General features: G+C 39.1%; 1 protein-coding gene across 4 annotated transcripts in view; it reads left to right on the top strand.

Moving 5' to 3' along the window:
• The window catches only part of SLC12A1 (solute carrier family 12 member 1), a 45,467-nt gene that overhangs the window by 14,651 nt on the left and 4,597 nt on the right, over nt 1–26,219 (top strand). For all 4 annotated transcript variants that reach the window (XM_072934182.1, XM_041718311.2, XM_072934183.1 and 1 more), the window contains 16 exons: nt 397–524; nt 2,932–3,016; nt 4,277–4,428; nt 5,994–6,101; nt 6,846–6,969; nt 7,845–7,946; nt 9,836–9,991; nt 11,680–11,779; nt 11,864–11,975; nt 14,411–14,551; nt 16,347–16,453; nt 17,302–17,384; nt 19,613–19,756; nt 21,663–21,794; nt 22,024–22,135; nt 24,514–24,600. In XM_072934182.1, the coding sequence (XP_072790283.1) occupies nt 397–524; nt 2,932–3,016; nt 4,277–4,428; nt 5,994–6,101; nt 6,846–6,969; nt 7,845–7,946; nt 9,836–9,991; nt 11,680–11,779; nt 11,864–11,975; nt 14,411–14,551; nt 16,347–16,453; nt 17,302–17,384; nt 19,613–19,756; nt 21,663–21,794; nt 22,024–22,135; nt 24,514–24,600 (1,873 nt within the window). The remainder of the gene's footprint in view (nt 1–396; nt 525–2,931; nt 3,017–4,276; nt 4,429–5,993; nt 6,102–6,845; nt 6,970–7,844; nt 7,947–9,835; nt 9,992–11,679; nt 11,780–11,863; nt 11,976–14,410; nt 14,552–16,346; nt 16,454–17,301; nt 17,385–19,612; nt 19,757–21,662; nt 21,795–22,023; nt 22,136–24,513; nt 24,601–26,219) is intronic.

The raw sequence follows: 26,219 nt of genomic DNA on the forward strand, positions 1-26,219 counted from the left end.
AGAATCTTCTGCCCAAGTTTAAGTGAGTTTGCAAACAAAGGGAATGGATTTCATCTCTAATTTTGAATCTGCCTATGCTGCTGCAGCTGACAGCACAGTAAAATGCAGCTTGAGTCATTTATACATCAGTAGAGCACAGGCAAACTTTAACTTTACAGAGCTAAGAGCAAGTGCTGCAGTGACACTTCTGTCACTTCAATATGGTCTGTAGCTCTGAGATGCAGACAAGCACATCCTTCTGGGGAGCAGGCTAAGGAAATCAAATTCACTTTGCTTGTGATGAGACAGATTCAAACCCAGTTGTCCAGATGTGAAAGACTGGCTTACTCACCTCCTTCATTAAGTAATTTTGGAATCAAATCCTGTTTTTATATTTCATTCTCACTCTATTTTCAGCATCAATATTTGCAGAAAACTTTGGACCAGATTTCAGAAGTGGAGAAGGATTTTTTTCAGTGTTTGCCATTTTTTTCCCAGCTGCTACTGGCATTCTTGCAGGAGCCAATATCTCAGGAGATCTGAAAGTATGTACTTCATGAACTTCATAATATTAGCCATAGGGTGGAAAAATAACAAGAAAACCAATCATGAATCAACAGTCTATTCAGTTCTAAATCATGTCTTAATTTGGGAAGCAAAGCTCTCTCTTTTAAGTACTTGCTTTAATATTTTAAAACATCAATTCACAAATCCTCTCATAATGCATTATGCGTATTCACAGAAATTACTGTAGCTAGATTTGGGTAGCTATATAATTTCAAAACATGTTTTTCCCAAAAACCATACCTGGGAAGCTCATGTTTGTACTCACAAGAATCAGTGGAGATGTCAGTTCTCCATTCTCCTCTTGCAGTGTAGCAGTTATTGAGATGGAATTTCCAGTATCTAAACATATGGATAAATTAAAGGCAGGGATTCAGTTTTGAATGCTTTCTAGTTTTCATGACAAAAACACTCAAAAAAACCCCAATAAAAATAAATTTTTAAAAGTCACCAACAAGACATGGCTCACAGCTTGGTAACTCTGCCATGTCAAATTAAGTTATTTGGCCTTATCCTATAAATCTATTGCCTTGCAGACCTTAAAGGATTCAACAAAAGGTCTTCTATTTCTGTATTGGTACAGCAGTCACAAGTTCACCAGATCCTACCACCCCTGAGAGCCAATTCTCTTTCCCTTCCTCATCCTGAGCTGCATGCTTCAGTTCCTTTGTTTTCAGAGGACTGCTTTTCAAGCCAAGCAGAGAGAAAATACGTAGCAACCGAGCCACTGATAGCGTCAGTGACATTCCATTTTTAATTAAAAAAACAAAAACCATTGTACTTCTGCCCAGTGAGACTGCACCAGCCTCACACAACCTCCATCCTTTCATCAAACAAAAATAATTCTTTTGCCATATATGGTGCTCTGTCTGCATGGCAGACTCCCAAAGCAGCAGCACTTCTTTCATCAGCTGTTTGAAACAGTCTGAGCAGACCTAGGGAAGCAGTTCCCCGTCGGATCTCTGCAGTTGTTTCAGTCTCACAATAAGTGGACTTCTGTAATCAAGTCCTCCAGGCAGCAGATTCCCCACTGAGCATGCTTAGATGCATTAGACAAGTCTAATTAAATTAACCAGCCTCTCCAGAATCTCAAATACAAGCTAAGGAGTGTTTAACAAGTGTAAAATTTACCAATCAAACTTTCTTTAGAATTTGTTGTAAACACCTTTGTCCGTGCTCCTGCAGCCACTACACACTCAAGTTGTGTCCTACTCCAGAGCCTACGTATAGGGACAGCTTCCTAATGGCTTCCTACTGACTTCCGTGGGGTTGAGCCCCTAAAGTGCTAACAGCATAGTATATATGGGTTTAAAAACATAAAACATGGTTTAAAAACATAAAACACAAAAGTCATTAAGTTGTAAGAAACTTTAACCTCTGTAATGTTACAGAGTTTAAGATAACCACAAGATTCCACAAAAACAATTACCTAAACCATGCACATCAGAACTGCATAGAGTCACCATGGTCTGAGTGCAAAGGCTCTTATGCAGCAGAAGTAACTCCACAATTATTTTCCAGCTCCATAAATCCTTACCTCGTTAAAAAATTATATTAATTACTAATCCAGTTATGCTACTCATGTATGCTTCACAATAAACTCCAAATTTGTATTTTGATTTTTTACCCTGCAACAAGAGTCTGCGACTTCAAATGCATTCACCAAACCTTTGATTTAAAAAGAACCATGCTAAATCAACTAAAGAAGAAAATTCATAATAAATTCTTCCTCGCATAAACAAAAACAGACTAAATTGTAAGATTATTTAGCATTAAAAATCCCTTTAAAATGTAAAGTACAGATCTTTGGACTCTTACTTACAATTGCATTATCAAAGCTGATACTGTTACAAGCCAGTCTGTAAGCATTATAACACAGCCTCATTAAATTACCTAAATTCAGTCAATACAGTGAAAGAAAGTAGCTGTTTTGAAGACCCAACTAAGCACAGAAGTGCTGGATTCTGTACAGGGTGACTACATCTGTCTCGCCAATTAACCAAAAATGGTCCCATCTTGTCATCTGAAAGGGTCTGATAGCTCAGTAACTATTTACCCACTACATCATTAAACATTAAAATAAAGCCAATTGCAATGTAAAGAGAATTTGGAGCTCAAGAAACACAGACCTCAGGACAATTCTGTTGGTATAAATGTGAGCTCTGCTCCTGCAGAACATCCTTCCTGTGTGCAGGGTAGGAGTGCTGCACCACAGGAGCTGTGCTGTGCCTGCATGCTGGGACCAGAAATGTTGGCTCAGGTCACAGTGATAAAAATCTGCTTTCTGGGGTGTCTTCATAGCACAGTGGCAGAACTGCCAGCATGCAAATGCAATCAGGCTGCAGCACACAAACTCACAGCGTTTCTTGTGTCATTGCTTTGTTTAAGGACCCACAAAGTGCCATACCCCAGGGAACAATGCTGGCCATTCTGATCACCACAATTGCTTACATTGCTGTTGCAATATGTGCAGGTAAGTACAGAACCTCTGCTTCACTTGTAGAGTTAAGTTTGAAAGCTTGGCATGCAAATGAATTATTAGCCTCACTGCTTTTTCATGCCATGGATTTATTACGTAGAGAGACAGTAGTTTTGATTTTACTGCATGTCAAAACAGTGGTTTAAAAAAAGTAGCAATCAGTAGAAACAAAAGTCCCCATTTGGCAGCTGGACCTTCAGGCAATTTGTATGGTCATTTTTGCATAAGATTCAGTGACAAAGACCACCAGCATATAGTATCCATGAGCATAATAAAGATCAAAGGAACCTCTGATCAATCTGCTGATCTTTTGTTCCTGGTTCACACTGAAATTTCACATTCTTCTGCTTGTCTTCTTACTGAACACTCATGAGAATCACAGGAACAGGGTAACACACAAATTTTGTACATTATAAGTCAAAGACAGAAATCAGTTGCCTTTCTCAAAGGAACTATACAACTACATGTTCTACAGTAGTGGGCTGTGAGGTAATAAAATGGGCATGAGTGAAAGAGGCCTGAACTGAAGCCATGAACTGTGTTGGAGGATTATGTAGTTAAATTCTCATTACAAGCATACAATAACTCTCTGGTCAAAAAAGAAAAAAAATCCATTTGTATTTAATAGTATTGTAAGAAAGAGCTGTAAGCAACAGACTTGTAAGCAAATACCCCAATACCACAAGAAAGCCCTGCAGAGATCTCCCTTTTCTGGGAAATGACTCGCAAGTCTTCTTAACTTCTGTGGTTTTTGAACTTCATGCATAAGGCAGAATACTTGACTCAAGCCGCAGCTCAGGACATTGTATTATTTGGATCAAATTTTGCCCTGCAATTGAAATTGAAGTAGTCATTCTTCACTTTCTTTTATAAATTCTCTTTACATTATAAATTGTTTGCTCTGAATACTGGCATTTTTAAAGTGGTAACAGAAAGACAAAAGACTTCTGAGTTAGTCAATTTATTTTTGATTTCTGTCTGGGTCTCTAATCTTAGAAATATGCTAATCCTTATTAGTTAAGTAGCTGATGATTTAAAAAGTAACATAAGCAAATATTTGCTTACGGACACCATGAGAAACTCAGTCATAGTACATGAAAGTAAATCCCTGCCCAACATGAAATGTTGCTCTTTGGGATGAGTCTAAGGCAGCAGTTGTACAAAAAGTATGCAATTTAGAAGTCAAAGAGTGGCAAGAATATTCTTTCAATGTCACAAGGAAGCAAAATGACAATATATCATTTCTTTCCACAGCCTCCTGTGTTGTAAGAGATGCTACCGGGAACGTCAATGATACAATTGTACCTGGAATGAGTTGCAATGGATCATCTGCCTGTGGCCTAGGCTATGATTTTTCCAGATGTGCAAGTCAGCCATGTGATTATGGGCTGATGAATAATTTTCAGGTTTTAGTGAGATAATATGTATTAGCATATAAGCATATATAGCATGATAAGCAATACATGAATACTTAAGTACAAAAGTGCAAAACCATTATTTGCAGACAACTACAACAGGACAACCACTTTTATCTAAAAAAGTAAACTGTGGGAATGATGAGAGACAAAAATTCCCTGCATTCCACATTTACCTTCATGCTGCCCATCACTAGCCTTCCTAACACTCTGGTAAGGCCTTATCTCCTCTTTTAGCTAGTACCATGCAGCAGTATATGTTGTAATATCTTCAAACTGAAACCACAGACTTAAGAGAGACCTCAGGAACTCCTGTTAGATGAGGAACTCACCTCACTGCTCTTGACACATGGATGTGATTTTACCGCAGGGGTGCTGTGGTCACAGTTAAAGGGTTGTGTCACAGTACAAAAACCAGAGTTCTGACTTCTTTTAAAAAAGTATCCAAAAATAGTAGAGCAAAAAGTCAAGTGGGAAGTAATGGATTCTTTCTCCTAGGCCAGATACTGTCTGCCATTTTTATTCTTCAAAATAAAGCTTAGGCTAAGCATCAAAGTAAAGCAGTTCTTAGCCTGACAACCACAGGTCCCAGATCTCTGTTCAGCCCCTGTGCTTCATGGCCAGTGAGAAGAATTCACCACCCACCTGCACATGCTTTTCAACAAGTCATTTGTAGCTTTTAAAGTCTTGCTTTTTTCCCAGCTGGCTCTGCTAAATGACAGGGCTGGGTAACCACCTTGAAAGAGATATGCTCTCCCTTTCATGGACTACTTTCCCTTCCTTCCTTGATCATTTACCATCCTTACTCCCACCTCAGTTCAGCTGCCCACACTAAGGGCACCCCTTAAAATCGGTGACCTCACAACAGCCAAACTTTCACTTCTTGCATTTACCCCTGTCAGACTAGAGCCATAAAATGGTATGACTGCATCTGACAAATCTTCAGGATTCACCAGTTTCTCTCCTGAATCACTGCCCACACACCACCAATCACATCCATCCATCTTTTAGTTCCCTTCTCTGGTGCTTCTCCACAGCCTTTTCCCTTCAGTAGTCCCTGAGGCCAGCCCAGCACTCCTGGCCTGACAGTGAGCATCATTACTGTTTGCAGCACTGCAGTTACATCAGCACATCAGGCATTTTCTCTCTTTTTAGCCATATTAAATAGTCAAGGAAAAAAAAAAAAACCCAAACAAAATAAAGTAGCTCCAACCACATTTCATACATTGGTGCTTTTTCCTGCTATTTCCATTTTCTTGTCTGCTACAAGCTGACTATTTACTCATCAAGTAGAGGCTGTTACAGCAATCAGTTAGGAAAGGCAGTGAGGAAATCTCAGAGTACTCATCTGCCCCAGCAGACAGCTGCATATTTGAATAAAAATTTGTCTTTGCCTCCATTGCTTTTAACTAAACCAGAAATAATAGTACAGTTTATAGCAGATGAAATTTAAAACCATGAAAAGCAGAAACACATAGAGCATTTGAATGCATTTGTCATTAAAAAGCACGTCCAAATGCAAGCCTATTCTTTTTACCTTCATTTTTTTCCTAAAGGTGATGAGCATGGTGTCTGGCTTTGGTCCTCTCATCACAGCTGGCATCTTCTCAGCTACTCTGTCATCAGCTCTAGCATCTCTTGTCAGCGCACCCAAAGTTTTCCAGGTAAAATTAAAGTAACCATTTCCTTATACTTGGTCTTACTTCAGAGACAAAGTTGAACAGTGTGGCAAATATAATGTATATTTAGCAAGACCAATATTTTGGCAGGAAGAGGCAGGGAAAACAATATGTAGAATGTTTTTCAGCAGAAAAAGACAGGTCTTATCATCATACAAGGGTGATAATGTTCCTTTGGTCAGAGCTCAGCTCTGCTGCAGGAGCAGGGGATACTCATGTGCCTGTCATAAATAGCTTCAAGGGTACTTCAGGACCACTTCTGTCTTACAAAAAGCTACCTGTAGGCACAGGAGCCCTCAGGTCCATGAGATTCAGGTGCTGTCAGGTGTGCTCTTAACAGGCTGTCCAGAAGCTGTCTGGGCAGCAGCAACATGGACAGACTGGGAGCAGAGGGCATGGGAGAGATAAGCTATACAAATTACATCAAGCCACTGACTTATGCTTCAGCTTCTCCCAATTTAGACTCTATTTAGCTATTTAATTTCCTTTTTCTTTTAAAACACTGAATAAGCATTAAATGCCTGTGATTCTATTTCCCATGATACAATAACATAGTAGCATGTTGTCTTACCTTATTTAAATGTTCACATGCCACGACCATTGGTGAACTAGATACACTGAGATTTGACTTTTGTTTAGCAAAAGCCTACCATGCTGCCACTCACAGACAGTGACTTCTGGTGCAAGAAAGTGCTGTTTAATAGAGTTCTGTGCTGATTTTCTTACCAGGCTCTTTGCAAGGACAACGTCTACAAAGGGCTAGAATTCTTTGCCAAAGGATATGGAAAAAACAACGAGCCTATCAGGGGATATGTCCTCACTTTTGCGATCGCCATGGCATTCATTTTGATTGGTTTGTATAACATTACACAACTGCTATAGTGTCATCTTCTGAAAATATACAAACTGATACTATAATACAATTAGTAGCCGTGGTTGGGAAAATTCCCAGTCAGGTAAGCTCTGACATAAGCACACTCCAAGACCTAGTAGCAATTCCACTGCTCTTAATGAAGGCAAAAAGAAACTATCGGGGTTTCCAGCGACATACCACCACCTCACTTTCCAAGATGCAGAGTAGCTGCAATTCCTGTTCACTCTGCTGTAAGAGGGCAGTGCTTAGAACTCTGTCAGATAAGGCAAAGTCACAATCTTTGAAAATGGTTTTCCAGTTTATACTGCACATAGCTCTGAGATAATACTGAGATAACTAGGAAGCCTATTCAGCTCCAAAGCAAATCCCAGTTTACCAGCACTGGAGAAAGAAAATCCCAGCTACCACATTCAGGGTTGCAGGGATTATTATCAAGTTTTCCCAGATTTGAAATTCAAACTGTCTTACACTAAGTAAACAGGATGTGTAGTAGAGAATTCAGATTCCCACTAAGTGAGAACTACAAATTTTTTAAATGCATCCATCCTGTCAGTTATGTATTTAAAATTCTGAGCTTTACATCAGATCTACATCATTAAGAGACAGCATGTTGAATCACAGTATCAAGTATAACATTGCATAGCACATAATGCTATTAAAATCAGGATTAACAGACATAATTAATATGAATGAAGGTAGATTAAGGTGGCCTTAAATTAGTAAGATGGGAAAATACCCAAGCTCTCCCTAGATGATAAATGCAGACAATGTTCAGATTTAATGCATTAATGAAACAGCTAGCCAACAGTCCAGGAAACTGGTGCCTCTGTCTGACTTGTGTATGTATCTTGCAGCTGAACTGAATACCATTGCTCCCATCATCTCCAATTTCTTCCTGGCTTCATATGCTTTGATTAATTTCTCCTGCTTTCATGCCTCATATGCAAAATCTCCAGGTGAGTCTGCATTCAGCAATGATTTAAATATGGGCTTTATAGTCTGATATCTGGAAGGTTCATACTATATGTCAGAGAAAATTGCAGTATGTGTGAAGTATCTAAGTTATGTGATCTGATGTCTTACTGAATATGATGGCATTCTATTTATCTCCAAAAGATAAAAATAATGGCTCTAAGTCCTTATAATGCCAACAAGTTGTACAGGATGAGAAAAGCTTTGGTGCATCCCACTGGAGAAAAAAAAATGCTCCTCAGGGTGATATTTTTTCCCCTCACTATTAAAAAACACGTGGGTAAAAGCTTATGCCAACTCTGGCCAATGAAGCAAGCAAGGTACAGTGGGGAGTCATCACTCCCTTCTCCAAACGTACAGCGAAATGTACAGGGAGATTCCCAGGCACAGTAACAGTGCTACGAGTGATGCTGCCTGGAGGGGAACACGCAGAGCAAGAGCAGGTCCATCAAACAGCACCAGCACAGCTCTGCAGTGCCTAGAAGCAGAATTGTAAAGCAGAACTGTAAAGCACAATGAGGTCCTGTTCAGAGGTAACTTGAGATCCTCCCTCTACATTTGCAGCAAAGGAACATTCTGGCTGTCAGAGTCATGCATTGCCACAGCAGAATGATTCTCACCATCTCATGAATGAAGGGGTGACACCTTCAGGAATAAAGTCAATCAGCTGAACACTAGTTTGGCACACAGGAAAGATGATTTCCTGCTTTATGAATTAATTATTCAATTAAAGGAGCAAGGAATTCACTTTCAATTTCTAGAAACTGCAGTAGCAACATAAATGCCTGCATCAACTTCCTTCCTATAGATCTGCACAGTGACATTTGTTTAGAGGGCAGAAAAGATGAGCACTTCTGCTAATTACCTGCACAGCTGAACAAATGCAGATCTGCTCCGTGCAGCCTTGGCACTGAGTGACAATTACCTCTACAGATTCCATCTGCCTACAGCTGACTACTCTGCCACTTCTTAACGTTTCAGACAGAACTGCAGCCATTTTTCTGTTCTCATTTCCTCCAGTTAATTTCTGCCAATTCACAATGATAAATTATAATAATTGCAAGGCTGCAGGACAGAAAATTTCTTCCCAGCAGGTCCTTCCCATTCCCTCATTATAAAGATGATCCAAGATAGGGTTGCTCAGCCTCTTGTATCTTCTGTGTTTTTCTCCTCTCCAAAGTCTCCTCTATAGAACACCTGGCAGAGACCTGCAAACCATGAAGGCTCAGTGCTTGCCTCATCATTTTAATTGGTAGCAGGGGGTGGAATCAGTACTGCAGCTGAAAAGCAGCAGGAATAATATATTTTTAAAGTCAATCACAGATTATTTTATTTTTCTGCCACAAGGCCAGGCAATTTCCAAGTTTAAGACAGGTGCACTTGTAGTATTGGGATAAACACTCCTCTCAGTAAGCGTTCAGCTACCAATAATAAGTTCTGTGTATATGCATCAAAAGTACTCAATCATCAGTTATCTTTAGTTACAGGTAATCTCCTTCTAATGTTCTGAAATATTAATTTTGCAAAAATACATATAAACAGAATAGCTATTTAAAGCCAGGCTGAACAAAGCAGTAGGAAAGACAATAGTAGAATACCTGTAAGACCAGTATTCTATAAATTTAAAAATTGAAATATGTTTAAGTATAAATATATTTATAAAAATATAAATAGATACATTTAAACGTACATCAGCTACAATACCTCAAAGTAGTTGTACATACAGTGCCTAAGAATTTACAGATATCTCTCCCACCCCTTCTCACAGAGCCTGAAACAAACTGCACATGGGATTTTATAAAAAAAAATAATGGATCACCATTTTATCAATATATTTTATGCTCTTCCAATTTCCTCAAATCTCTTTCAACAGGTTGGAGACCTGCATTCAGATATTATAACATGTGGGTGTCACTTTTTGGAGCCCTGCTGTGCTGTGGGGTGATGTTTGTCATCAACTGGTGGGCAGCTCTCATCACTTATGCCATTGAGCTCTTCCTATATATTTATGTAACATATAAGAAGCCAGGTAAGGCCAAAGCCCACTATTATTACATGTACATGTTGTGCTGCTAGACTGGATTTTAAAGGAATTAATTTTGCTAACAGAACTAGAAATTATTCTTCCGTGCTATCTTTATTTAGAGGGAAGTCTGAAGCATCCCGTTAAACTCCACTTTATCTAATACAGATTAAGGTGATAGTCTGGTGGCTGCCTGTTTAACAAGCAGCTCAAGTGTGGTTCAGGGTTTTCTGTAAACATTCCAGCAGACTGGTTTACTCCCACCACATCTTTATGACATTTGGGCTTTTACTTGAGTAGCACTCATAATTTTTTTCCACCCACACACAAAACCTTACCTGAATTTTGCAGTGCTCTTAAGCTGACTCATGCAGGGTCCTCACTCAAAATGTAAACCTGCTGTCTATTATACAGCAAAAATGCAAGCTGAATTACTTATGAACTGATCATCCTCCAGCACCTCCTTATAATTCCCCCGTAAATCAAGACAGATGGGCCCACTTTACTGCTGGAAAAAAACACTTAGTAGCTCAGCAAATCACAGGAGCTGTCCTCAAAAACCTGTGTGCTGTACAAGCCAGACAGTCTGGCTATTCACATCCAGGACAAAACTAACCCAGGTCCAGATTTAGGTGCTAACCACCTGAGTTACTTCTGCAGCAGAAACCATAAAACAAAACCAACAAATAAAAAAGGCACAGTTCCCAGCAACAGATGTACTTTTATTGGAGTTATCTTGGGACAGCAACACCTGGTCTGAGACTGTGTTATTGTTTCTCTTGCTGTTGTCTGCCCTCCCTATCTGTGCTCTCTCACACCCACTGGGATGGTCTGTGCTTCTGTCCCTGTAAATGTATCATCAGCTGCAGGAAACCAAACCCATCTCCAGAAAAACATTTCATGATTTCTACCCTTTCCTTGAACATTGCCATTGTCCCTGATGCAAAGTAGAACCTTAAAGCTTAGCTAAATTTAATGAAGCTGCTGTACAAAAGCCCTCTGTCTCCTGCTAAGAGAGCAACTTTTGTTCAGCAGTAATTTACCAGCAACTGGAGGGTTCGGAAAAAACTAATATTCCTGAGAAAAGGTGACTTAACACAGACCTCCACTTAGTTGCACTTAATATTGGCTTTGTATCTTGGCATAACAGGACTTGATCTGCATTCATGTAAATCTCAAAGTGTAGAAAGACATTTCTTATATGTCTGCACTGATCAAACAGCTGCACAATAATGAGAATAGATGTATATGCTAAAATGGGGTTTGGAGACCAATTTTTGGCCTATACAATAGAACAGAGCAAACAGGCACTAGCAGTGTTTCTTCCTACCGATTTCATTTGCACCTCCTGAAATTCCACGCCACATACATGACTCAGGGCTGTCCATTTTCTAAATGGGAGAAGGACACAAAGTTAATGTAACAAACAAGAAAATAATTTTTAAACAGGGGAAGAACATTCCCTACAACATTTAAATAAAGAATGAAACTATTTACTTGCATGGGGTTTTCTGCATCACACAAGCAAAACCAATTCCTTCTATTATGAAGCACAAAGAACAACAGATCTGTATCTATGAAGTACAAGAGAATATACTCTGCTCTTCATAGAGGACACCATTGCTCATTTTTGCAACAGAATGTAGGGAGAAGCCTGTGGTTTAATATGCATTATTTATCTTTATTATGTGCAGAGGTAAACTGGGGCTCCTCTACGCAGGCTCTGTACTTTGTTAATGCCTTAGACAGCGCTTTGGCATTAACGACAGTGGAAGACCACGTTAAAAACTTCAGGTAAGATTTCTAGTGAACACTAGAATGGCTTGTCCTGAATCTGTACATCAGCCAATTATATACAACCTCTTTTTTCCCCATCAGACCCCAGTGCCTAGCATTAACAGGAGCTCCTATGGTCAGGCCTGCTCTGCTGGACATCACCCATGCCTTCACGAAGAACAACGGGCTGTGTATCTGCTGTGAAGTGTACACGGTAAGGGAACTCACCCCAGTCTGCACACCCAGCACCACTGGGGGCTGCAGGTCTCTGTTGCACATCCTGCTCTCACCCAGCCCACGGTGTTCCCACTGGTGCTGACTGGCAGCTGCGCACACCACCAAAAAGATTTGCACTGAGAATTAATTTCGTCATAATTCTTGACACGAAAGCTATCAACTGATATAAAGCCTGCTGATAAATGCCTCACTGAGATGCATATCAAAATTCATAGTAGGTGAGCCAAAAACTGGTTTGGAGGAAAAAAAAAATATTACAAGGAAAGACTTTAGGCTTAGAAAACAGAAATCCCCCAAATCACGCAAAACACAAAATTTGAAGGGTTATTGTGATAGAGTCAAATTACCCAGATTCTATTTTCAGCTTTGTCACTGATTTGTAGAGTTGGGGTTTGGCACGTAATTCAGCTCACTTTGCAGTGGTTCCTCCAAAACCATTACAAGGCTAATTTTGAGGATAAACATACTCTTCTGATATCTAAAGAGAGGAGTAAAGCGAATTTCTAAATAAAAATACACAGCAAATGATGTATCTTAGAGGATGAAAATCTAGTCTCTCATTAGGACAGAAGAAAAATAGATAAGTTTGTAGTGTAGGGAGAAAATGTATTTTAAGTATTACAGTCCCCTTTTAATTTTGAGAGGGAAAAAAACCCAAAACAGCTCGTGGCACTAAATGGAGCTGCAGAATCCAGAAAATAGTCAGTCCAGCCAAGATAATGTATTCCTCTACAGCAATAAAGGAATAATCCATTTGACACTGCCACATTGCAGAAACAGTGTACAGAAGATCCACACGTGATTCTTCCCAAATCAAATGAATCTATAAAAAATGAATGGTCCTAATTCTTCCCTACCATAACTATTGTTAGATTTCCCACTGCATTCAGTAAGCATAGAACCAATCACAACAAGATCGTGAAACTATGCAGCTTCCTAAAGTTAAGTTTCAGCAAGTTTTCTGAATTCTTAGGCATGTTTCTCTAATATTAATACTTTCTATGAAGAACTGAGATTTCATTCCTGTCTATAAAAAAAAAAACAAAACCCAAACACTCTTCTGTTAATATAAACTTTGAATTGTTTAAAGGGGCTTTTTAATTATTTCTTCAGCAACTTAAACGAAATTTAATTTCCTTGGTATAAAAGTATGATAAAATTAACCTTTAAGAACTGCAAAATGTGGTAAAAAGCAGATGATAAAATTCACAATCCCATTGAAGAGCAGCCTGCAATAAATATCGCAACAAATACAGCAAGACTATTCAGCCATAAATGTAACACCCAGAACATTCTGCCTCAAAAGCTGACATGCTGTTAGCAATGCATAAAGTTTTGAAACACCATGCCAGAGAAAACATCTTCCATTATTTTCTTCCAAAAGGCAGCAAGCAGCTTTCCAGGAACATGGTGATACATAGCTCAAAATGGACAACATAAAGATCTCAACAGAACATAAAGATGATTTAAGTTTACTTGTCTCTTAGGTTATGGGTGCATGTTGGCTTGAACAGTCTGAGCTTCTAGTAAAAGGGACTATTTCTGCTTTTACTCCTTGCCTTCATGTAAAATACTTTTTCAAGGTTAGTCCTCAGTCTGCAAATTCACTGGACTCCTCGTACAATTGCACAAACATTCCAGAGGTGCAAAGGAGGAGCAGGAGAGGACACAGACAGGCTGGCACCTGGGAGAGGGGTGGGTCTGGCCCCTTGGCCAGCAGAAACATATTGTGCAAGCCAGTTGCAAAACCACGTTCAGGTGCTTTCCTTTGAGAGACAGGGAAGAAGGGCAAAGCTTGTTTGTTTGCCCTCCTTACTCACAATGAAACTTCAAGCTTATTGTTCAAGTTATTATTCCCAGCTCTTCACACATCCAGCATCAAATCCTTCTTAAGTTATATCAATGTTCTGTGACTTGGATATGCACATGGATTTTTTCCCATGAAATTACCAGATGACCACTGAAAGAAAGCGGGCAACAAAGGCATTTGCATCTTTAATTACAGAGCATCAACTCTTTTCTCTTATGTCAGTAGACAGGAACTTAACCATGTATACTAAGATCTGCTGAGACTCTTTTACACAGTCAAGCCAGGGAGGGACTTTATTCACTCTGAAATGCTTTATCATGCCTTAGATGTTTTTTTAAGATGTTACAATCCACAGTACTCCTTCCTTCTGTCAGAATCACTGCATTTAAGTAGTATTAACAGCCTTAGCCCTCTCAAACAGAATGTGAATAATGTTTGCAGCACAGATATTTTCAAAGGTCTGAATCTCTGTGGACCCTTTTTGGAAAGTATTTTTCTGACTCTCTCCATTTGCTCCCACAGCAGACTAGGTAACTCCTTGAAAATCACTGTGTGATGTACAATACAAAACCTTCATAATAAGATTTTACTGTATCATGCAGGGACCACGCAAGCTGTGTGTTAAGGAGATGAACAGTGGCATGGAAAAAAAGCAGGCCTGGCTCACAAAGAACAAAAGAAAAGCCTTTTATGCAGCAGTGGCAGCTGACAGCTTCAGAGATGGAGTCAAAAGTCTACTTCAAGTAAGCTTTTTGTTTACAGAACACACAGGAGAGTGTACATCAAAGCATCCCTTTATGTGAGACATCACTATTAGTTTGTGAAGAAGCTCTACATATATATGGGCAATGTTATAGACAGAAGGGGCATTCTAGGAGTCCATGTAAATTATATTACAGATTATTTCATAAAGATCTAATCTATGAGACAAGGCAGACTGATTCTCTCCTAAATGAACAAGACACTATTATGAAAAAAGAGAAGCATCTACAGAGCAACATAAGAACGTCTGTGCAGCTGACACTTGATACACTTCAAATCAATTCTATTGTTTGGTATTATACAGCATATTAAATATCTGAGAATGTTTTGGCAATAAACTAAAACTGAAAATGTGTAATATACATTTTCTGCAAATAGCAAGAAGGTCATTTAAATAAAAGTCTGCAATATTTTTCTATTACTCTAAGAATGCAGGAGATAATTTCCAACAGTCCATTTAAAATGGCCATAATGAAGGCACAGAGAGACTGTTTTCATTTTTCCATCTCCTTTCCTCTCTCACATATATGAATATTTAAACATATAGGTACTGAGGCAAAATGTAGAGAAAATTCATATCCTTTGCACAAAGTACACTGCTGAAAAGACACCAGTACCAACTGAGATAGTAGGGAGCCAACTAAAATACTCTGGGTAAGTCACCCACTGGTGTCCTACCAGGGCTCTTTGTACACTTGCTGAATGGACAGTACAATTGAGCATGATGAAATGCTATTAATAAAGGTCCCTTTGTTCTGTAAAAGCCTCACAAAGACACTTCATCTTATACATTGTCTCAGTAGGAGATCTTTCTGATGTTTTTGAGAACTGCTACAGTCTGATGATCTCTTCCTTTCCTTACTACTTAAGCACTATTGACAAAGTCAATTACTGGACCCTAAATAATTCTCTTCCAGCAAACAGGATGACCATATCATCATTATCGCAACCTAAGGACATCGGCAACAATTGCTGATTTCAACACAAACAGTGCTACTCAAAAAACCCACCAAGGTTCCAAGAGTTTTTACCTATTTTCTGTTTGCTAGTAGTAAAAAGTTGGCAAGTGTAACAACTTCACAAGCTGGTGTTTTGTGTGTCTCCACCTAAAGGTTCCCAATACACGGAATATTTAGATTTCTATAAACACAGATTAGCTGAATCTAGATCTGACTTCCCTTGCTAGTCCAGATTTTAACATCCAGAACCAGTTTTAAAGGAAAACTAATATCTTGACAAACCACTTCTTTTCCCTGTTTATAAACCATCATTTTATCTACAAAGTATGCTCAGTTGATTTTGAACAATCTTTTAAAAAGAACACAGCAAATGAAACAGCAACAGTTTCCAAATTGAAGGCAAAAAACATTGTTAGGAGCTTATGGCTTCTCTGTGTATCTGAGATGTTTTAAGAGACTACAGACCCGTTTCATCTACTGAGTATTCCAAAGCTGATAAAAGCTTTATGTCATTATATTTGAATGAATATACAAACAGTTCTTGAACTCCCTCTTGATTCCAAGTTATTGAACCATTTTAATGAGAGCATGTCAGAAGAAATGCAAATGAATGCTAATTTAGCAAAACTACACTTCTGTCATCTAAAATAATTTATAGTTGGAATGATTTAAAGCTAATCTTTTTGCTTTGTGCATGGGTATGAGCATGAAGGGCATTTATGAAATGCAATCTAGTTGTGTCTCCAGAACATTACTTTTCATTTACAGTAAAGGCATGTATGTGTACCTCTCTCAAGCAGTGTTTTAATATTGGCAGGCCTCAGGCTTGGGTAGAATGAAACCCAACACCCTGGTGATCGGATTTAAGAAGGACTGGAGAAGTGCACCCGCCACTCAAGTTGAGAACTATGTGGGCATTATACAGTAAGTCAGCTCAGTACCTCCTTTTTCACTCCTCTTAAACTAGATTAATGTAGCATTTCCATAGAGAATCTGATGCGTAGAAACAATGCAAGGACATAGGTACAAACCTGGACTCATACATCCTCGCCCTGTGGCTGAAGTTATTGCCCATCAAAAAGGCTCATGGCTTCTCCACCTTTGTTTGCTAAGTAGGATCTGCTTAGCAAACACCTGGCACCATCAGAGCTGATGTGGCTTGACAATGCTAAAGAAGCTGCACTGCTGTCAGCAGCGCCTTTGCAGAACTGCATTTTCCCATTTTTAGTGGAGCTCAGAGGAAAACAACTCTAATGTACATACTAAGGGAATAAGAGAGCATCATGGAATTCTTCTTTTAAGCCTAGGAGACAGAGGAAGAGCTTTGCTTCAAATCTCATGTGTGCCTAAGGCTCAGCAGCTCTGTGGGTTGGGATTTAGCTAGGAACAGTCATTTTAGAACAGGCTTCTCATAGATGCTTGCTCAAAATTCACTTGTAAAGCTGAAGCAAGTTACAGAGCAACAAAACCCACCTCAGCTTTGTTATTTCCTCAGAGAAGGGAGAAAAAAATTACCCTATAGCAACCTAGTTCCTAAAAAAGTGCTGTCTGAAAGACCCATTTCAGGAATAGCTGATCTGTTCCCATGCCAAATCAAACTTTTTTTAAAATGAGGGAAGATAAGTACTACAAATTTATCTGGGACAATTCCTTCTGCAATTTTACCTGTCTGTCCTCTCTGTGAACACTTTAACTGATGTTTTCAAAATAGCTTTCCTCATCAACATGCACAATGGAAAATCATGTTTACTCTTCTTTTTCTTTCTTTCCAGTGATGCCTTTGATTTTGAGCTTGGCGTAATTATCATCAGAATTAGCCAAGGATTTGATATATCTCAGGTCCTTCAGGTTCAAGGTATGTAGTGACTCGACAGTTGAATATCTCTGCTGGTTAGATGCACAGCACAAGGAGGACTCTTGACACTCCTTATGTCACCATCTGCTTTCTAGAATAGTTCTAGAATAGTTCCCACACTGACTACGTCCACAGTTCATCCTTGTTTGTGCAGTTTAAATCCTGCCTGAAATCCTTGCTGATCACTGTCAGTGACAGAAGGAGTCCAAGCCCGACACCTTAAGGGGCTTTTCACACCAGAGAACTGAACTGCCAAAGCAGTTCCAGCACAGGCACAGACTAAAGCAATAAAGTCATATTGTGCCACAGCCACCTTGCTGCACGTTTCCTTCCTGCTCTTGGCACACCTTCCTCCATCTGCCTCTGCTGCCTCTGGGACAGACAGGAAATGGGAAGCTGCACTTTTGGTCCCATCTCTGTGGAACTCTGAGTCCCACAGAGCTCCCACCCGCACAAAAATCTGAAATCCGCAGGAAACACCCGTTCTCTCTCCCCGTTCCTTGCTCATTCTTCCTTAGGTTAGCAGTGTGTATCTCAGGGGGAGAGGGCAGCCCTTCCGCCATACCGCCACCATTTCGGGAGAGATGTCTTCGGGCGGCAAAGGCGGAACGAGCCCCCGGATCCCCCGACTCCCCGGATCCCCCGACTCCCCGGATCCCCCGACTCCCCGGATCCCCCGACTCCCCGGATCCCCCTCAGCACAGCCCTCCCCGCCGGCCCGGTTCCCCCGGAGCAGCGGGGCCAGGCCCGCGGCTCTCTGCCGCCGCCCGCCGGCCGCCGCCGCCATGGCCTCAGGCGGGCAGCGGGCCTGAGGGAAGCCCCCGGGGGGCGGGAAGGGGCCGGAGACTCTTTGAGCAGCGGGGGCAGATGAGCACTCACTCAGCACCGGCAGCTTGGTGTGCTCGGAGACCCACGGAGCAAAACTACAGGGACTCAGAAAAGATTCCAAAGTAATCAGCCTTTTCTTCACCCCCTGGTGATTTCTGAGAGGTATCTGCCTGTCTCTGCTTGATGCGAGTCAGAAACTGAGTGCTCAAAATACACCCTCATTGGAACACCTGTAAAAATGCAGTGGAAAACAACTCTGCGATCTTACAAATCAGCAAATGTTCTCCAAGTGTTATGACACAAGGAGTCAGAAAGCATTAAGGGGGGAGCCTCAAATACAAAGAAATGTTTTGAAGCAGATACAGAGTCATTGTAGTGGAAAACAATTATCATTGTGTTCTCATACTCGGTACAGCATTCTGTTCCATAGAATAAAAATTTTAGTTTTGAGCAACCATTAAGCTTGTAGCTGTCACCATGTCTAATAATCACAAGTATATGTCATTGGTTAAAAAGTAAAAGAAAGTATAATCTTTCTGTTGGCAACAGAGAGCGCTAACAGAGCTAATAGTATCTAGCTAGCAAGGGTTTATTCTACTTTTTTAACACAATGTCTTAAATGAACTTACCTCATATTTAGTTAATGTATTACTCAAACAGAAGATCTCCTTATGAAAAAACTTTTCTGCAGGAAAATGTCTGGATCATATTAATTACTGCCTCACCATAATATATTGCACAATAACACATGGTACCTTTTTCTCAACAAAAGTCTAATATTGCTAAGATTAAATTGTTCTTGTGTATTACTAATTTTACAGAATTAACTAGCTAAATCATAAATCTTTACAACTAATGCTTTAAAAAAACATGAAAAATACTTCTGCATCAAGAATGATTGCATATTCAGAATCCTTATGTATTTCTGAGATTTTCAAAGTACAAACCATGGGATTTTGTTCTAAGAAAGGAGATCCACAGGCTAGAACTAAATACCTCAGAGTGTAGGAAAACAGCTTTCCTAATGTCTTTTCAAATTCTTGGTTAAAGAAACCAACTAAGCATCCACAAACATAATCCAGTAAATAATATCTCATGCAACTGTAAAATGTCCTAACAATGAATTTGATTTAGAAGAGACAACCTGAGAGCACCTGGCACACCACAGTGTTGTAGGCACAGGCACCCCAAGCTAGGGCTTCCAGAGGTGAACTCAGCTTCCTTCTCCCTACTGGTTCACAAAAAAAAAAATCATTTAAAAAGAAATTTTCATACCAGGAGCTTTACATTGTCTACAAAGTACCACAACACCAATTACATCATCACCATTAGCTCAGTAAGGGATTTAACTTAAAAGACAGCAATGTGTTACCAGTTCTCTTACTTTTTCTATTATACAGAGGAATTAGAGAAACTGGAGCAGGAGAGATTGGCGCTCGAAGCCACCATTAAAGAAAATGATTTTGAAGAAGGAAAAAGGGGCATCTGTGGATTCTTCAAAAAAGCCAGCACATTGAATATCTCAAAACACGAAACAAAGAAAGGTAAGTTCCAAAATGACAACTTATCCCCAGCCCTTCAATGCATCACACTTTTATCAATATGCAAACTGGAATTTACTCCAAGCCAAAAACTCCTGAGCCACACAGAAGCCCCTGGAAAAGAACCTCCCTTGTGCAAACCATGGTGGCCACAGCCCTGTAACGCAGCACAGTGACATCATCTGCTCACAGGACATGCTGTCTCTGCAGCACAACCATCTCCCCTCACGTGCTAGGCAAACTTCTCAGCTCAGCTTATGTTCACTTCTACCTGACAATAACAGAACATGGTTATTAAAGTTTGAGGAATTCAGATCAAGTTGATTCAGGGGTTTTGGGATTGGTTTTGTCTTTTTAATAGGGTGTTTTAAGCTTTAAAACAGAGGCCTTTTTTCCCCCTCTCTAAAGAAAATAAGAACATATGCATAATATGCACAGAACAAGCATTCTTACTTTACTTAACATACACACAAACTCAGTACACAGCTGAAAAACAGGTAAAGATAGCACAACTACTCTATAGTCTTAGCATAATTTCATAAAAATGCACAAGTGAAAGTGGTAAAAGTACTGAAAGTACATATACAGCATACTGTCAAATAACTAACACATTAATGTGTAGGTGATGAAGTCAGAATTACATTTCAGATTTAGTGAAATGATACAGACCCAATTTAAGGTCTCATTTCACAACTGCTAGGCTGCAATGATAATGACCCACCTGAAGCCATGCTTGTACACAGACGTGTATTTTGAGAGTTTTTACCTGCAGAGACAATTACAACTGGCTGTGCATGCAACTCCTGCAGATGCCAGGAGAATCTACAGACTGGGAACATAAAATGCCATTATTCTTCAGCTGGCAGGCTTCAGTTGATTTTGTTTCAGTAGAATATGTTTTTATGAAAAGTGCACCAAGACTGTGTACCCCTGTTTCGACTCTCCTTTTTGATTTAGTTGAGAAATGCACAAAGTAAATACATATTACACATTTTGGCTCTCTGTATTAGATAGATTATGTTAATAAATAGCCCCACCTCTCTGTTTTGTTTTTATGTTCATACTCCCTAGAGTTGTTCAATCTCCCAGTAGAGATGCTAGAACTGTAGAGGAAAGCCAATAACTGCTTTGGAACTATCCTGTACACACTCCAGAAACACAGGAAAACCAAACAAAGCACTTTCAGAACCTAGATCAGAGTAAAACCTCTAAAGAAGCCTGTTTGCTCCACTTTGAATACCGCTCTGACACCACCTCTTTGAAATCATTAAGAGAAGCAGTAATAAAGCCAGAGGCCTCCAAATGTGGAACGAGAGAAGGTATTGTTAGTAGAGAGTCAAGACTATATCTTTTAAAGCCAGCCAAGCAAACAGCAGGAACCAAAATTTATTTCCAATTACCAGGGACCATGTCAGCATAGGGAAATAGCCATATGTGCTTGTGTTTTCTAACTTGCAGCTTCACCTATGCTACCCCTGCACCCCATCAGCTCATTTCATCCACTCTGACTGTACCTTTCAGGGAGCTCTGTATTTAACAAAAGAGCTGAGCTTGTAAATGATGCAAAATGACACATTTACTTCTAAAATCTATCAGATATTTCCCAGTTGCTTTTTAAGGCCCCAGTGAATTTTACATTTACTAAAAAGAGAGAGAACAAATAATCAGGTAACCTTTTTCAAAATGTTATAGTCTAGTGACAATGTCTTACACAAGCACCAGTTTGTGTGTATGAGAAAATTAGAAGTCCAAAGCATATACTCTGTACCTTCTTTTTCAGATTTAAAGGGCAGAAATTATGTCAGAAACAGTTCATTTTCCAGAAGCTTTCCCTCCATTTGGCTCCCTAAAGCTACTTATTGCCTCACTTATCAGACATCCTTCCACATTTTTTTCTTTCTCATTACAGAGAGCACCATTAACACCATGCAGTCAATGCACGTGGGTGAATTCAATCAGAGGCTGCTAGAAGCCAGCACTCAATTTAAAAAGAAGCAAGGAAAAGGTACAATTGACATTTGGTGGCTGTTCGATGATGGAGGTAAGGAATTTGAGTAAGAATCACAGGGAGAGAGAGTTCTCTGTTACCAAATATAAAAACAGACTTGAAGTTGCATAAAACTGATTTTATTAAGTTTACATAATCAACTTTATGTCAGCCTTAAATATTTTAAAATTAACTTGCATCCAATACTGCTGAAGTGAAAGATGGAATTTTTACCATACAATGCCTTCATTTGATATTCTTCCAATTTTCTGTGTTCTTCCAGGTCTAACAATCCTAATTCCTTACATTCTAACTATCAGGAAGAAGTGGAAGAATTGTAAATTAAGGATCTTCACTGGAGGAAAAGTCAATAGGATTGAAGAAGAAAAACTAGTGTAAATATAACTTTATTTGTCTCATTTGTTTAAAAAATTAGAATTGATGCTGAATATAGTGCATATACAGCAGGAAATTGGGAAATTTTCAGCACAACTGGTTTGTGGTACTGTGGGCAGCATGAAAAAAAAACATACTTGATTGAAAGGTGTTAAGCTTATGGCATAGCCCTTAAGGTTCTGCAAATGGTAATTACCAAAGGAAACTCACATCCAGCACTTTTTCCCATTAATAGCTCATATTCCCTTCTCTGAGAAGAGCAGTCTGCACTCTGTAATGAGAATATAATTACTTTTATGGGATTTACATGAGATAGTCCAGGTAACAGGAAGTGAAATTGCACATGAAGCTCTCCCATGCAAATAGCATGGACAGATAACTCACATAAATGTGATTAACTGTGGTAAAATATAAAGAAGTTAAAGTGCAAGTTAATCAACTTAAGGTCAAGTTGATTTTACTCTGTGTTTTAAAGTCTAGATTTCATAATCATCATTTATCTTTGAGCAAATGAAAGGTACTAATATAAATTTATTTTTATCACCACTGGAGGTAGGACCTTTCCTTCCTAAGCACTTTACACATTACAGGCACAGCCATTTCAGCACCAGTGGAAGCAGCTCAGTTTGGGATGAAAGTTAGTGACTGCTTAACAAAGAGCAGAAGCACCATGTAGAAAATTAAAAACATCTCCAGCCAAAACTCCAGGGGCAAACAAGTGAGAGAGGTGCAAAGACAGGGGTTAGAATCACCAGCTTAACTAGGATTACAACACAGTGCCTTGGAAAGGCAGCTGCCACAGGATACCCCCTTAAAGAAAAGGGAATGCATAGAGCAAACTTCACTGTGGTTCCATCCATTTTAAACATTACCCTAAAGTTCATGTACCTCTGCAGAAGAGATTCACAAGTGTTTGTACAACTATCCTTATAATTAGGTTAAAAAAGCCCTAGAGCTGCTCAAGGACCTGCTGGGAAGTGTTCTCTGTCCCCTGTCCAGAGTCTGCCCAGTTTTGGCTGCTCAGGATTGCAAACAGGCTCCTGAACCTGAACTCTCTAGTCACCTGATTTTGCTGCAAGAAGGAAGTTTTGAAAATGGGATTTGTCAAAACATGACAGTTTCCACGGAGGCAGTTCTGACACCTGCCCACACTGCTTGTCCCCCACAGGCCCAAGTAAACAGCATGGTCAGGACAGCTGAGAAGGACACAGCTTGTCCCCAAGAAAGCTTTATGTGTCTGTATTGCTACCTAAACACCAGCCTTCCTCAAAACGTGGCCTACATGTAAAAGCCTTCAAAGAGACAAATCTGGGCTGGGTGATTCCTCCATTCCCTAGGCAGATCCAATACAAAATCATCCAAGTACAATTTCAGCCATGTATTTTGAATTCAGAAGTCAAATTTAACTGGATTTTTACTAGCATGTAATTCCCCAAATATTAAAACCTTTTCACAGAAGTTGAGATTTTACTCTTTATCATGTTCAAAACAGGCATTGCCACCAGGGACATCAAGATTTATAAAAGCTGTATGTTCTTTTTATATAAATACATTAAAAAGAAAGAGTAAACTCTCAGGTCATAAACAAATATGTGTTTGTACTGTGGTTTGCTCTGAGGAACTCTCTGACCTTTTCAAAATCCAAAGCTTACATACCAAAAATAGAAACAAAAAAAAGAAAAAAGGAGGTGGGAGAAGGAGGTGTGCATAAGAACCACAAGATCCCAACCATGGGTTTAAACAAAGGCAAAAGTGACCTAGTTAAACCTCTCTATCCTCAGCACAAACACACAAAAAAGTATAAACTATTCCTTCTGCCAAATGGGGCAGAAAAGCAAATTATTTTTTAATGAACATGTGTAAAGACAACATGTGAGTGGATCAATACAAATTCATAAATGAAAAAGATGAAGATTCTTTAAGTATTGGACTTTCTGGACCAAATTTTCACCAACACATGCACTACCAGTATTGTAAAACTCCATCCACAACATTCTGACAGTAACAGAGTAACAGAAGACTTCTGTAAATCTTAGAGAATTCTGACCTACTGTATATTGACCATTCTTCCTTTATAACTCAAGCCTTTGGGAATACTTTGAGTATCATTGTTTTCCCAAAATGTAAACATCCTCTGTCTGCTATTAATTTCTTTCTATTTTGTGATTTTTCATCAATCATCAGTTAAATGAATTATGCTACAGCAATCACATTAATCCAGTTCTGTAACTGGAAATTGAAACACTAAAACATTTAAAGTAATTTGTCATATAGTTAGACAAGATATAAAATGCAGCTGTCTAACTCATTTACAAGTGTTCTTTGATATAAGGCACTCCAAAGTACAGTGATAAAACATTCTCTCTTTTGTTTTCAGGATGGCTTCACTCCTAAGCAAATTCAGAATAAAATTTGCTGATATTAATATCATTTGTGATATCAATATAAAGCCCAACAAAGAGAGGTAAGAAGCATTACCAAAATCCACTATTTAGTAGCTAGCCTTTATCTAGAGCTTATTTCTTTCATGTAGAAAATTAAAAGAAAAAAAAAAAACAACAAAGCACAATACAGAAAATAACACTGACACTTCATTGTTATAATTTTCTAAGTACCAACAGCAGGAAAAAGAAAAGAACCTTTTAACAAGCACAGCTTAAAGGGTCAAAACCATGTGTAGTCTTTTTCTTTATGTTGTAAAGACTAATTAGACACCATACTTATAAGCCACTAAATTTAACAGACATTTTGTGATGACTTCTCGTATTTATTTAGGCTGCAATAGACTCCAGTCAGTCACAATTCTCCTGTAAATTTGCCATAACTGTCAACTCAGCCTTCTGGGTTTTACAATAACTTCACAACATTTTTCTGGTCAAACACAAGCATACTTCCTCTCTCCCATGAGGTCAATACTATAATGTTCCCCTATCATTCAGATATAATGAAGGCTTAATAGTTTTAAAAATTAACTTATCTACATAATTAATGCTCTTAAGCAGAGGTTAGGAAGTTGGTAAAACAATGCTCAAAAAGCTCCACCTCCAACTGTATTAGTTAAATTTAAAAAACAAACCAAATATTAAAGTCCTTGTTTTTGAAAACATATCTCCATAGATATTGTCTATTTGTTCTGCTTATGTAGAAAAAAGTATACAGCAGGCTGTTCAGGTGATAACTGAATCCGAAATTCAATTCACAGTATTGCTTAATCTTAAAATTCCATAAATGTGCCCACCTTACCATACTCTCTGCCATCCCATCCCTTACTCCAACCAAAGCCTTCCCGCTGGGTTCAAGTGCAATCCCAGATTAGGCTCTTCATCATTCTCTGTCCTGTTTCTACACACACACAGAACTTTGCAAAAACAATACAGGGTTCACCAGAGTTTCTATGGACCACTGGAGATTTGGACTGAAGAAATGCAGATAAAGAATATAAAGGTTTTCTAACTAGATACCTAAAGTCTCCTTTTAAGTGTCCTCTTGATCTCTCAGGTAAAACCTTTTAATCATATAAAGAACTGTACAATACATAGCTTGTTTTTCCTCTAGTACAATGCAGCGATTTTACATAAGGTATCAAAAAGAATTAATATCTGGCATCAACATAAAAAACCACACACGTTTGCTGCATCAGCACTATCTGAACTGAACAAATCAGTTTTATGCCAGACACTTCCTAGACAGACCCACTGGATCTCTCTTCCAGCTGGCACCCCATCTATTTCACTAATAATAAGAGGATTATCACTATTTTACATACTGAAAGAGACAATAAGGATGTTGACAAACTCTGACAATTTAGCAACAGCAACTCTAAGTGCTGCATGTCACAGCCTTTAACCCATCTTTTGGCTTCCTGGCCATACAGCCAAGGCTAGCCTGTGCCCAGTCTGCCACAACAAGGCCCATCAGCACCAAGTCCTCAGGGAAATACACTCACATCCACACAAAAGAAACTCCCCGAGGTCTCTGTGGCATACTAGAAATTTTCAACAATGGGCAAGCAAGGAAGTACTGAAGGACAATAAGGTTCTCCAGATGAAAACTTTCAAAAGTTCAAGAAACAACTTGAAATTT

This window comes from Taeniopygia guttata, chromosome 10 (assembly GCF_048771995.1).
Source record: "Taeniopygia guttata chromosome 10, bTaeGut7.mat, whole genome shotgun sequence".
Classification (NCBI taxonomy): Eukaryota; Metazoa; Chordata; class Aves; order Passeriformes; family Estrildidae; genus Taeniopygia; species Taeniopygia guttata.